This window comes from Simochromis diagramma, unplaced genomic scaffold (assembly GCF_900408965.1).
Source record: "Simochromis diagramma unplaced genomic scaffold, fSimDia1.1 OVJJ01000320.1, whole genome shotgun sequence".
NCBI classification, from domain to species: domain Eukaryota; kingdom Metazoa; phylum Chordata; class Actinopteri; order Cichliformes; family Cichlidae; genus Simochromis; species Simochromis diagramma.
In genome coordinates, this window is record NW_024386773.1 from 7,886,024 (window position 1) to 7,900,086 (window position 14,063).

At 38.9% G+C, this 14,063-nt stretch overlaps 1 protein-coding gene across 13 annotated transcripts in view; it reads right to left on the reverse strand.

The window, feature by feature from the left end:
• rap1gapb (RAP1 GTPase activating protein b) overlaps positions 1-14,063 on the reverse strand; it is a 103,798-nt gene that overhangs the window by 4,987 nt on the left and 84,748 nt on the right. For 10 of the 13 annotated variants that reach the window (XM_040006176.1, XM_040006168.1, XM_040006205.1 and 7 more), the window contains 14 exons: positions 12,316-12,354; positions 11,922-12,107; positions 11,225-11,328; positions 9,125-9,203; positions 8,983-9,036; positions 8,795-8,878; positions 8,600-8,700; positions 8,057-8,186; positions 4,730-4,885; positions 4,488-4,559; positions 4,311-4,397; positions 3,869-4,021; positions 2,308-2,439; positions 1,057-1,134 (listed from right to left, as the gene is read on the reverse strand). In XM_040006176.1, the coding sequence (XP_039862110.1) occupies positions 1,057-1,134; positions 2,308-2,439; positions 3,869-4,021; positions 4,311-4,397; positions 4,488-4,559; positions 4,730-4,885; positions 8,057-8,186; positions 8,600-8,700; positions 8,795-8,878; positions 8,983-9,036; positions 9,125-9,203; positions 11,225-11,328; positions 11,922-12,107; positions 12,316-12,354 (1,455 nt within the window). The remainder of the gene's footprint in view (positions 1-1,056; positions 1,135-2,307; positions 2,440-3,868; positions 4,022-4,310; positions 4,398-4,487; positions 4,560-4,729; positions 4,886-8,056; positions 8,187-8,599; positions 8,701-8,794; positions 8,879-8,982; positions 9,037-9,124; positions 9,204-11,224; positions 11,329-11,921; positions 12,108-12,315; positions 12,355-14,063) is intronic. The other 3 variants (XM_040006196.1, XM_040006185.1, XM_040006198.1) reach the window with 3 other exon arrangements.

Sequence of the window (14,063 nt, forward strand, 5' to 3'; positions counted from 1 at the left end):
AGAATGAATGGGGCCATGTATCGTGAGATTTTGAGCCAAAACCTCCTTCCATCAGTGAGAACTTTGAAGATGAAACGAGGCTGGGTCTTCCAACATGACAATGATCCAAAACACACCGCCCGGGCAACAAAGGAGTGGCTCCGTAAGAAGCATTTGAAAGTCCTGGAGTGGCCTAGCCAGTCTCCAGACCTCAACCCCATAGAAAATCTGTGGCGGGAGTTGAAAGTCCGTGTTGCTCGGCGACAGCCCCAAAACATCACTGCTCTCGAGAAGATCTGCATGGAGGAATGGGCCAAAATACCAGCTACTGTGTGTGCAAACCTGGTAAAGACCTATAGTAAACGTTTGACCTCTGTTATTGCCAACAAAGGTTATGTTACAAAGTATTGAGTTGTATTTTTGTTATTGACCAAATACTTATTTTCCACCCTGATTTACGAATAAATTCTTTACAAATCCTACCATGTGGATTCATGGATTTTTTTTTCCACATTCTGTCTCTCACAGTTGAAGTGTACCTCTGGTGCAAATTACTGACCTCTGTCATCATTTTAGGTGGGGGAACTTGCACAATCGGTGGCTGACTAAATACTTTTTTGCCCCACTGTACATCAGCTTGGCTGGTGCACACTTTTAATTTAAGATGCAGTATGATTCATTGATGTGCGACTGTCTATGAGAACATAAGTGGGAGTTTGTTTATCTTCTCCTTTTACAATATATTTTTCTCTTGCAGTTACTTTTAACTAACTTAAAAGTAAAATGGTGCAAACAAATTCATGCATGAAAGTCCTGACACTGATCTGCCTTCCGTCTACCAAAACCCATGATGGTTGTGCAAATGAATGAAATGAAGGAAATTGTAATTAAAACTATAACCCGACAAGTATCATTATAACTGATAAATTCTTCAAATCTGAAAACCTCTCACAGCCACAGGAATGAAACCGTATTTTAAACTTAAAACAGGGTAAATACTAATTAAACATTACATTATACAAAGACAATAGTAAATTAAAGAAATGTTTTAAATAAGTAGGTAGAATATACGTGGACCTCTTCTATTGTTCCTATCCCTATGGCACTGCCTCGACGTCCATATTTACTGGGACTTTTCCCTGGGACAAGCAATGACTGAGGTACACAAAACAGGGCAAGGAAAGCAGAAACAGAGAGAGAGGAGATTGAAAAAGCAAGAGGGGGAAGGAAAAGAAAAGAACACATCATAAGATCTCATGCGAACAGCACAGAGAATTTAAACAGCAAGGTGCAAAAAATGCTTAAAAAGGAGACTGCAACGTGACTCAACAGAGAAGACATAATATCGAGGAAACAGTGAAAGGCGTTATAGAGCAGAAGCGGGTTGGGGTCCAACATAGGAGGGCACAGCAGGATATAGTCTCAAGGTAGCGGGCAAGCCAGCAGTTTCTGCCCTGAGGGATACAAGTTAGTTTAGTGATACATTCAGAAAAAGAAGAAATGGGACAAAAAGGCTGATGCAAACCAAAGGGTAGCTTCCAAAATGTGTCTTCTTTTATTAACTGGATTAGTAAAGTTAGTAACCAAATGGCACGCTGCAGCAAATCTTAAACAAGTTTGAAAATAAATTATCTATCTTTCAAAGAGACACAAACAAGACAGTGAGCTCCTATGGTTTGTGCCATGCATCTTCTTCAGCCACACATGCACAAGGCTGCTTAAAAAAATTACAATATTTGCAGGAGGATATATGACAAAGCACAGCAAGGAGCAAGGGAGTCTGGGTAGTCATACAGCAGCTGGACTGAGCTCACTTCACAACTTGGAATAGAGACTAGACTGGGGCTCACAAGCAATCATTCATCTATATATACTGATAAGAAAATCACTGGGTTAATTCCACAGCTGACATTATTTTATAACATTATCCTAGAAGTCTGTCACTCTTTGTGAAGATAACGATTCTTTAAACAGATGAGGATGAATGACAAATGGCGAATGAGCGCTTCTGTTAATTTTCCAAATAAAAAAAGGTATTAACATGAACACTATGAACTGTACTTGGAAAAAGGCTGATTAGTGAAATCTGATTTAGTAAAAGCAGCAGTGAATTTAAAATCTAGGGAATGAAAGTGAGTGTTTGATGTTAACATACTGATCAAAGTAAAGTGCTCCAATGTGCCAACATGAGTAATTTCCCAAAGTGCTTCTTACGAGAAAGAATAGTGGTTAATTTATTTTGTACGTGAACCCACTGCTCTGCGAGTATACTATACCCTGAATCTAAGTGTTAGGTGGGCAACGTGTGAACCAAAATGGGCTACTTACAATCCCTGGGGTTTTGGGACTCTCTGCGGGATTGTGGGTAAAGCTGCCACTGTGACTAGTGGAGACTGTGTGTGACTTCTTGTTACTGAGGCCCATGGCGTCCATAGATTGGCTTCTGCTGCGGATGACCCGCTACAGAGAGAAATGAGGAGATGCTGTCAGTGGATCCACGTTAATATGTGGAAACACAACACCCTGATGAATAGTGCAAAGCATTATATACTTCAAATGATTGTGAATCTATACTGAAATCTAATCTAAATTAAAATGATTATGTGTTTTCTATTTTTTTTTATTTTGCTAGGGCAGACCACTCTATGTATTATTATGCATTCTAAAACCTTTAGTGGAAATCAGTGGAATGATTTAATTGACATGTACTTCTTCAACTATATTCCACTGAGATTTGTTCCACCTGGTCCACTGTTTCTCTTTAATTTCATATCAATATGATTCTTTGAGCTACATGCTATACATTACATAAATGTACATCACAGTAAATGTGATATAAAGCTAAGGGATAAAATGTGTTTATATGGGCATGTATGTGTGCATTGGTGTGCTTAAATGTGCATATGCAAGTGTATGGATGTATGCATGATTATTTATTGAACACTTAGGGGCAGTGCAGGATAGCATGTAGAGGGGAGAGCCTGTGTGGAGGACATGTAGGTTCACAGAGGATTTAAAAGAGTGTAGGCTTTGCAGGCATTAAGGATGGAAATTGGCACTTAACACGGTGAGTCTGGAGTTGGGTTTTGTGTCATGAGCAAAAAAGACCAAGACTATTATGAGAGAAAGAAGAGGGAGTAGAACAGTATATAGAGAGCCAGAAAAAAAGACCAAGCGGCAAGACCATTCTCGACAGTGAGAAAGAAAAATGAGGTAGGATTTCTTGGGTGGGAGCTCATCTGTGCTCATCTATATAAGTTTATGAATGTATGGAAGAAAGACAGACATTAGCAAACAGCAGAGCAAGAGAGGATGAAAGAAAGGCTTTATATATATCTCTGAAGTTGCAGAGAAACAGCAGAAAAGATGACCTAGAACTAGTGATCATCACAGAGCAAAGAGCAAAACAGCAAAGGAATGCTGCCCATGAGGAGACATCCAAACTGCACCATCAGCTCCCTAATGAGGGGTCATTAAATCGTTCATCAGGCACACACCATCACAGCTTCTACTGCCGTGCCTCAGCAGCTGAGCTACGCTCCACCACCCTAATGGTCATTGATGGAGCGCTCTCAGTCAGAGCAAAGTGCCTTTCATACACAACAGGACACTCCACAGCCTCAAAACCACACCATCATGTGAGAGCACACTGAGTTCAGCAGTCACAGCCAAGTAAGGAATGCAAATGCCACAGGACTGGTCCTTTGAGATACCGCAGATTTTCAATGCTTTGTTTTTTGATGTGTGAATACCCAGAATCCCAGCCAAGAGACAGAGGACGCACAAAATAAAGCACCTTAAAAGTTTCTCCACTTATCACTATTCTCTCTCATGCATGTAGAGTTGCAGATTACCAAGGCACTCCATCAAATGAGGAATGACAGTTTACCTTGAATGATTCAAAGAAGCCTCCTCCTCCTCCTCCACCTCCTCCACCCCCATTCTCCAGCTTATCTTCGTCGCCACCCAGACCCATCATGGACTGACTGTTTATGTGCAGCTCCTCATACAGTGTTTCCAAAAGTGCCGAACGAGTTCGCTCCTGACAACAACAAACAAGACAATTCGTTTTCATACCGACCATAAACCTAATATTCACCATTTAAAAGGAGGGATTGAACAATTGCTTCAGGATGATAAACATCAGCAACGACGCTGATAAGAATCAGGGTTGTTGCCTGAGATGATTTGGACAACAATCTATGTTTCCACTTCGTATCAGTACAGCCAGCAGGATGCAGACCTGTGCAAACAGGCGTGTGCTTAAGTCTGCATCAACACTACAGACATTCACACTCCCTTGGCACAATTTGCTCCAGTGTGCTTCTCACCTCTAACTTGGCAAACTTCTCAGCCTTGTAGCAGGCGTATTCTGCATTAATGAGTTTAGTGAAGAGGAACTCATAAAACTCAGGGCCCTGAATAAAACAAATAAAAAGGTGAGAGGTCAGAGTAAAAAAATTTTTTTTATCTGTGTGGTGAAAAAGGAAAATATGGTGTTAACTGACCTTTTTGAAGATGGCAGGGTCAGGCAAAGCAGGCCCAAAGAAGGGTACATCATCTCTTGCTGTCACAGAAACCTAAAAAAGAAAGCAGGTAAGCCTAGAGACTGAAATACACACGACACTATTAGAAACTAGAGAGCAGAATAAAATTCCTTAATAATGGATGAGCAAATCTATAAATGGGTGTTACAAGTCCCTATTGTTCAAATCCTCTTGATACAGTATTGACTGTCCTTAGAACCAACCTTGTAGGTGACATTGTCTGTACATGCATTTTCCACCTGCACCACCACATATGCATGCAGGAAGTTGGACTGGATCATGTCTGGTACAAAGGGCGTATTTTCCTCCTGGAACACGATGGCCACAATGTCGTTGCCTATGTGTCTCTTTCTCTGCAGCTGGGGGGCACAGATAAACAAAGCTAACAACAGCGGAAACATCTCAAATGACCACTTCTGCTAACACAAATACAGGCCTGTCAAAAAAAAAAAAAACATCACTGCCAGCAATTGCTCTAAAAGACTGACTGGCAAGGTAGACATGACTTTAATCCAAAAGAGCACAATCTCTCCCTCTGAAACGCATGACACCATCAGCCAAAAAATTAAATCCATCTTGAAGCTCTTGTTCCAACAATTTAATAAGATGAAAAATCTCAATATTTTACAGAAAATAAATATATATACAAAAAACATGCAACTCATGGGTATATATAGCATTTCTGAAAGTACAGACAGAAATCTGCTTTGGGAAACAGATTTTTCACTGTAAGACTGAGACTTAAGACTGAGTTCAAATTATTTAAGAAAAGTGTGGATGTTTTGGTAATTAACACTTCTCAGTATCAGTCGAGGTACTGCAAACTCAAACAGAAAATGCTTTATGAATCTGCTGACGACTGAATGTTATCATGGCTGCAAAATAACTTCATCTTCTTTGCTGCCAAAAGCTTGAAGTTGCCAGAAGGACACTCATGCATCTGGAGGACAAAGGGACTGTTCTCAAGTATTAAAATTTGGATCCAAGCGGTATCTTTCAAAAAGCTCCGCATTAGGGATATCTTCTTCCTTTGCTCAAGCATGAATAGATGTTGTCACTTCATTGCCTTTTTGCTAGGAACTTTGATTAAACAGCTCACAAGCTTCGATGACTATCTAAGAAGACTATCTAATTTTTTCTCTTCCTTCTAAAAGAAGAAAAGGACTTTCCAGGAGTCAAAGCATATTTCCTGTTTGAGACATAATAGCGTCCCATATTTCTTTTCAGGAACCAAGCAGTAAAATAATTTGAGAAGCTACTGAATGTGGGAATATCATATCATATTCAGTTCAGCCCACCAAACTAGAAGAAAGATGCTTATCGCGGAAACCGTGTGACCCAAATGTTACCACTGCATATAAGTGGAGGGAAGATATATCAGATTTTGCAAATGGATACAATTTGGTGATAAAGGAAATCAATCAATCAGAGGGATGTATTCTCATTGCAGGCAGCCTTTATTAAAAAAAAAAAGGACCCTACAGAAAACTCCCCAGTACTGTGACACTTGCTCAGCAGCAGCATTCACTTATTAGCCTTTGTCTTTGACAGACTAATTAACAGCCTTTTTCTAAAGCTACTTCACACCTGTTGAAAAGAGCTCTTGTGTTGGCTGGTGCTCGTGTTAGAGTCAACCAACTGGAAGCAAAATACAATACAGCAAATAGGATTTAGAGATGATTATGGTGTTTGCTTTTCTACTAGAAGTTTAATAAGGTTATAACTTTGTTTGTTGTTTGTTTGTTTGTTCATATGAAGAAGATGTGTTTCTGATTCTGGGAAGTGTTTATAAATATGCCAGTTTATTACTTAAAAAAAAAAAAAGGTGAAATTATGTGAAAAAACATCAAAGATGCTCTCAATCAGTCTCACAGCTGATGGTTTTCTGATAACTTTATCACAACTGAGTTTATCTGCAAAATGAGTTTTATGTAACTGTGTTGAAAGTCTGATAGGAATTAAGTCAAGTTTTACTATTTTTATCAATTTAAGCTGAATATTGTAAGGTTTTGTAAAGAATGCATTTTTATGACAGTAATGAAGGTGAATTAGATAGGCTACACATGGCTATGATTCATGTCATCCAGGCTACTACTGCATCACCCCTGAGCTGATTATCTGTCGGCTTCAGTATTTACTCACACAGCGACTCTCTGAAACCAAACAGCTGAAGACGCTCTATCTAATTTTTCCAAGCACTGCAATCGTATACCATCACCACACACAAACAGGCTTAGCGTATGTGTCACTGATTTGAAACACTTGACATCTGTTATTACTGTAAGACCTTTCAAATCTGAATACATTCAGTAAGGTCTGGCAACAGAAATCTTTTACTTTTTCCTCCCTGAAGTACTGAATACTGAGCTATTACTCTTGCACCTTGCCTTCTTTTCCTGAGTTCCCTGATGAATCATCTCATGTGGGTGTTGTTTATGCTCTCTGTATCTCTCCATGCCTAGGCAATATGGACCATCTGTACAGGGTTACTGCGGTAACAAAGTTCAAACCACTCTAGAAGGGACTGAAGAGCAGCTAAGGACTAATGCAGCTCACTGCAACATAACATCAAATAGATTAAAGTCTTCAAGAGAGGAGAAACTTCAGTACAAAAAAGACCACTGTAATTCTAGTGGAAATGGTAACCCTTAAAAATGCTATTTCTCTCTGGGGTAAGTGAGCACAACAAACATGGAATTACTTCCATTGTTAATATCTGCCAATCCCTGGAATGCTGTAATAAAAATAGCAAACAAACATGGAAGATATGTATGTACAGTTCTGAAAACAAAAGCTTTAGAAGGGCTCTATGCAGTCCTGGACATAGGCACCTTGCAGTCATTAAGCCAACCATGAACTCCTCTGTACATGAGGCCATCTGTCTGACAGTTTGACCTAAATTATGTCACACAACAGGTCAATGATCCCAAGCACACAACAAATCTGCAACTGATGTGCTGAAAAAGAAAACAATCAGTGTTGAAATAGGCCCAGTCAAAGTCGCTGAGCTTAATCTGACCAATATGATGTAAACCAGGCTTCTTTCTTTGAGGCCGACCTTTAAAGTGAACTCAGAATTGTGATATTGATGGCATCAAAAGCTGAACTAAGGTCAAACACCAGAAATCAATATTAGAAAAAAATAAACAAATTTATAACATGTTAGAGGAGTCTCGCTCGTTACCTTTAATAACGAGCCAGAAAAGCTGTTTACTTCAAGCTGTTTTTAGTCTCAATGTTTATTGTAAGAACATTAGGGCAGTTCTTCTCAACAACTCTCAGCAAAAAAGCAAAGAAGTATCCCTGATGTACAATTTTAATCCTTATTTTTTCCACTTTGCACATCAAAGTTACAAATTAACATGATTCATCTTCCTTTATCAGCATTGAGTTAAATGCCTTGACCCGCCAGCTGCTGCTGCAGATGCATGAATGTGTCACAAGCACAGACCTTTACAAATCGATTACTGAAGGTCCTGAAAACACAAACTGGTTTCCTAAATGATTAATCATTGGCATTATCACTATACCTGCTGTGAGTCTCCTTCTGTGTAAGGCAGTTTGGTGGACACATGAAACATGATCTCCTTATTATGAAAATTTGTGTAGACGGATTCTGTCCCTGTCTGGCCATGAGTGACATCGAGTCCACCCCGAAAACTGAAAAAGAAAGGAGAGAGAAGACAAAAGAAAGATAAGGGCAGAGGCAATAAAAATAAGAGAGGAGGAAACAAGAGAAGAAGGCAAGTATAACACTGTGGTTAACAGCAGAGAGACACAAGACAGAAGATAATGATAAAGCGGAAAAGTGGAACATAGGTGCGTGCTCTCTGACAACTGTCCATCCATGCTGATTCATCATTGGGGAAATGCCAAGGGCACTTTTTTTGCTTGCTTAATCCCTCAGTCAATACTACAAATATCAGGGCTTTTTACATTGCTCTTTAAGCCAACACTGATCAATAGAATGATGCATCTCACATCATATTCGAGTGAGAATCACCAAAAGTGCTTTAAAAGGTCAGTTTTTCTGTTTTTGGGGGAAAGACTTCACAATGCAAAACTGTCCAAACCCTTTAAAGTCATGAAGTTCAATCTTATGGCCCAGAAACTCCAAGAACTCAACAAAGGCTGGACTTTCTTCCATGTTCCCAAATAGCTCCTCCTCTGATGTCTGCAGGGAAGAAGCAAATAAAATTTTCAGGAAGAGTGACGCGTGACTTCAAAAGCTGAAATAAGCTGCAGCAGCATCACTGAAGTGCACTCACCTGACCAAACTTTTGATAAATAACCCCAAACTTGAAATTGTTGCTAATTACATGCTCATCAAAGGTGACAATGAGCCTTGATGCCTGAGGATAAGAGAAAATTGAGTTTCTAGTCCGATTCATGGTACTTTAGTATTGCGGGATAACGCGGATCAAAAGATAAAGTGGCAATGAGGAGTACTGCTTACCTTCGGATAGAGGACAGGGTAAAACCTATCCACGTTTACTTCTTCACAAACAAGCTGTGAATGAAAAAATACACTTGACAAAGTCAAATTATATGCAGAGAGATTTTTTTTTGTGTGTATGAAGATAATCATACGTTTTTACCTTGGCCATCTGAACCACGTTGGGGAACTCAGTAAGGCAGGAAATGGGAATCACATCATGATAAGTTTTTTGTTTTGTGCTGAAAGGCAAAAAATATGAAAAGTCAAAACGTCCTCTGTTCTATTTCTAATCCAAAGAAATCCTGCTGGGTTTTTGGTTTCTTTCTATGATGCTTTGCCTCCAAGCAATTGAGCTGTCAATTCAAAGAGGACCTTTCCTATAGATGTTGTGTGAAGCCGGGAGCATAATGGTCTTTACACATGATGTTTCCGAGCCAAAATTGCCTGGAAGAGGGTTGAATGGGGTGTGTGTGTGTGTGTGTCTAGTGGTGGTGGGGAGCACAAGGAGTACAATAAGCAATACTAGGAAATCTGCGCACCCAGTGAATGCTTAAAAGCAGTCTGTGTCCAGAAATTCTGAACAATAAACAGTACATACAGCAGCACTTCACTTTTGGATCTTTCTCATCAAGAGTTACTAAAGATGAGAAGATTGATATCACTTTCACTGATATATATACAAAGATAATATCAGGCTAGAGGCAGCCAGTTAACTTAGCAAAAAGTCTGCCTCTGTATAAAAGTGAAAATCCAGCGCTAAAGCTAATTAACTCCAAATATATAACTCTAGTGTGCAAAACTTTCCCTCAAACACCACTCACAGGGTTGCAAGCATGACTTAAAAGTTACTCAGCCTGCATGCTTTGGATTTCTCCACATGCTTAAATCATGTATACTGACTCACTAAAAAAAGAGATTCCCTGAAAACGTATTCATTGTACCCTCTGATGAAATTTCAAAAATCAAACTTATTATGTAGAGGTCTCAAAAACTCATACAAACTCATGCATAAAATATTATATATTTGGCATGGAATTAAATTTGTACAATAATATGGAGTTATATATACTCAGATTATCATACTTTCAAGGGTATAGATGATAATAATACCACCATTCATAAGTAGCACTTATGCAGTTACTGAAGGAACTGTGAGTGAATAGCATACATACATTAAAGGTTATATGGCATGTGATGCAGGAAAGCTGGATGTAAACTCGGGGTGAGAAAATACCGTGTCACTGCTGTCTATAGGGGCATTTCCAGTAAAAACAATAAAAACAGGTTATGCCTTATCATGGAAATCATACAGGTGCTTTAAATATAACTGTGCGTCACTGCCTATGGCTACACAATTCGAGGTGACTGTGGGTGGTGCCCACCCACTGAGAAACATCACTGTGTGAAAAATGTTGTGGGCAGAGTGGCTGTTACCTCACTGCACACTCATCCACTCCGAGGCTTCATTAACAAAGAGGAAACACAGCTCTTAAAATCAAGAGGAATCTCTCAGGTGCTAAAATTAATTCACAGGTTGTACGGTGCACTGAGTTCTGCCTCACTCCCCCTCATCAGTCTCAAGGAGAATATGAAGGAGTGGTGAAGCTCACTGAGTGAGATTTAGGTGATTGTGGGTGGCACTGCACATGCACAGCACAGATATTGCTGAGTATCCTTCTTTTTAACAGTTTTAAATCCATATTTGTACACAAAGGTGTTTGTAATTATACTGTATATTATATCACCTACTTTTATATTGACTACAATAAAATGATTGATACAATGCTCAGCTGGACTCTTGTCTAAGTGTTCATTATTACTGGAGATTACATTTTAAAATGCATAACTGAGGCAACCTGTGAGAACCACTGACTGTATTGGGGGAACTGAGAATGCTAGCTTGCTCTGTGACATTTTCCCTTGATTTAAAGTTATTTTTGAACAAAAAGAAAATGTATCCAGTGAGGCATGTAAAAAAATACTCAGTACTTAATGGGTGTATTTTGGAAACTGTCAGTACATGCAAAGAAAACAAAAAAGGAGGGTTATTGGACTGTTGCAGATTCGGTGTAAGAAAAGGCAGTGAAGACAGAAAATAAGTGAGAAACAGAAATATGAAAAGACAAAATGAGATAAAGGTAAGTGGTGGAGGGGTAGGGGAGTAAAGTCAAGGGCTGTGATTATAAAAGAAAACTCAGGTGAATAAAATCACAAATGGTGCAGGAAACAAGTCAGAGATAAAGATAATAGGAAACTGTACCGAAGCATCAAGCGCAGATGCTCTTGATCCCCAATGACATCATACTTCATTGAAAAGACCAAGTGGCCCAGGGCAGCATCCATGGTGTAGTAATTAAAGTGTTCCTAGGGGAAGATACGCAGAGGAAATTTTAATGGAAGAATACATATTGTTCCAATAGTTAGCAATAGAATAATAAAAATGTTTTTGTAAATTACAAATAAAGAGGCTTAAAGAAAAAGGCTTCTGTTTAAGGAAAGTGGTTGACCTCCTCTTGCAGAAAATGTATGAGCGTATATTGAGACAACTTTTGCGAAATCTTGTGTTGCAATGCCAATTTCTTTTGCTACACAATAGATTTGCATTTAAAGTAGACAGTTGGCTTCACACCACAAGATGAGACTTTTGCCAGTTTTAAGAAAATGCTAATAATTATACTGTAAGTCTTCAGAAAGCCAACTACTATTACTCTGTGCCTAATGTTTACAAATGACACAAACACACACGTTCTTCCTTTGCTTTCATTGCCCTGTGCCTAAGTGTTAGATGTGTTAGGAGTTTTTAGAAACAAGTGTTATTTTATAAGAGGCTCAATCAAAAGATGGGTCTTCCTCAATATACTTGCACATTTCAAGATTACATACTAGAATAAAGAAATAAAGATTAATCCTTTAAAACAAAGGAAAAGAAAGAATAGATTTTGCTTCTTGAGTTTTACCTTGCCCATGAATTGCTTCCTGTAGATCTTTGCAGTACTGTTTGTTTCCAGTTTAATGTGGGAGGTAGGACAGGGAGGTTGATCTGCCTCTGGTGGGTCTTTAGGTTCATGATTGGTCCCCTCAATCCAGTAGCCTCCAAACTGGGGCAGGAGTATGAGTGGAAAAGGACTGCTACGACCCAGAACCTGGAAGTCACAGGAAATAATGATAACAGAGAAAAGTAAAGTATAGTACCATTATTAATAGTGAGTGTTTGGCACCATACACTGCATTGCTTTCACTGCCTCAGAAACTGTGTATTCCCATTTGAATCTTTAGCATTACAGTTTCTGACATCTTTAAAATTGCTTTGTAGTGTGTAAACTATTTATACGGAGGATATGTGGACTATACCTCATGAACGCTGGGATAAGGGATGTAGTCTTCTTCTGTCTGCAGGGACAGAAATGAATATGAGTCAGGCTGGCAAACAGCCACTTGTAGTCATACTTTCAGTTTTGGTTCTTTGGAAAACAACGATGAGCACAGACACTGTGACAGAATATTAACTACAGTAGGTTTCAGTTCTGCATTGTTCTGTTACTTTTTCTTATTCTGAAATCACGAAAGAGGCCACACTGTCAGCTTTCTTTGAGAAATAATAAATGAATAAACGCTTTAGCTCTTTTTGTTATTCAAGAAACTGTTATCTAAGGCTTCAGTCCGTATTCATTGTCCCAGCTTTGATTACGTAACTATTAAAATGTTATTTAAACTTGGCTGTCATCTGGCAAAGGTTTACATATTTTATAACCTCCAGTATCTGGGTGTTACAACCCCCCAGGGTCAAAATGATAACAGGACAACCCTTCACCCACAGTTATATTCATCTGGATGTCTAAAAGTTGACATTATAAAGGCTTACTTTCAGTTATTGGTAGCTAATATGTGCTGCAATGTGTAGTAAAAAAAATCCCTGAACAACACGTAATAGCAAATATTTTCTCTCATTTTATCCTCTTACAGTTGTATTCACTTGCTGCAGCATTAATTTTTAATGCTTGTTGCACTCCATACCAACATTCGCTCAATTTAATATACTGGTTTTCTCTTTTCCTCAGGAATGTTTCATGTTTCCAGCAAAGCATAGCAAGATTTCTTTCATTACAAGCTACGGGCAACATGTGGCAGAAGTGACACTGAGAACTTTGTGAAATGTGTAAATGAAGGTCACACTCCCTTACATAACAGTTCTTGTGACAATGCACAGAGGGAGAGGTCAGAAATGAAGAAACTTGGTGGACCAGTAAGAATGTAAGCAATTTTATGGCAATTTATATATAGTGAACGACTTAACTGATAGATGCTGTCATTCATACATCAAGTGCAGGAGCAGTTGATGGAAAAAGCAACTCTCCATTGATGGTCTTTTACAAGATTTCCTGGCTAATGAATTTACCCAAAATATGTTTCTGTTGACATATGTGCAAATAATTTGGTCTCTGTTTGTTTTCATGGTATGAGCTAAAGTTAGTGGGAGAAGTTAATATTAAATATTAGTACAAAGGATATGATACCAACATGATAATACAAAGAAGGCTTGTTTGGCACTAAATAATCACTTGTTTTTTTAATTTCAAGGTATAAGCAGATGTGATTATAAAAACCACAAATATCAAAAGCCTTGCATAATTAAATTCTGGCCATCTTCTCGGCCATGTCCAGACAGCTTCCTGCACCGGTGCTATTTTTAGATCCCTCCCTGGATGTCTTGTTCAGACTTACAAGTTATGTGTTACAATTTTACCATGAAACTCAGACATGGGCAGAAAACAAATATGAACTTCTGTTTGACCCAAAATTCGTGTGGAGAACTGCCAGTAGTGATACGTGCTGGGTCCCTGGCTATGACCTAGTAGTTTTCCACAGTTTTTAGCGGACAAGTCCACAGTTTCCAAGCCCCAAAGGCAATTAAGCAATTGAAGAATGAGAGAAGAAGCATATGCTTTTGTCCCCCCCCCCCTTCCCAACATTCATTGGGTTATGCACCACAGATTCATTTCCCAGGGTAAGACTGTAAATGTAGAGTTCTATTGTAACATCCGGAGGCATCTAAAAGAGATCACTGGGAGGAAATGATCTGAGCTGTGGTTTCATGGCAG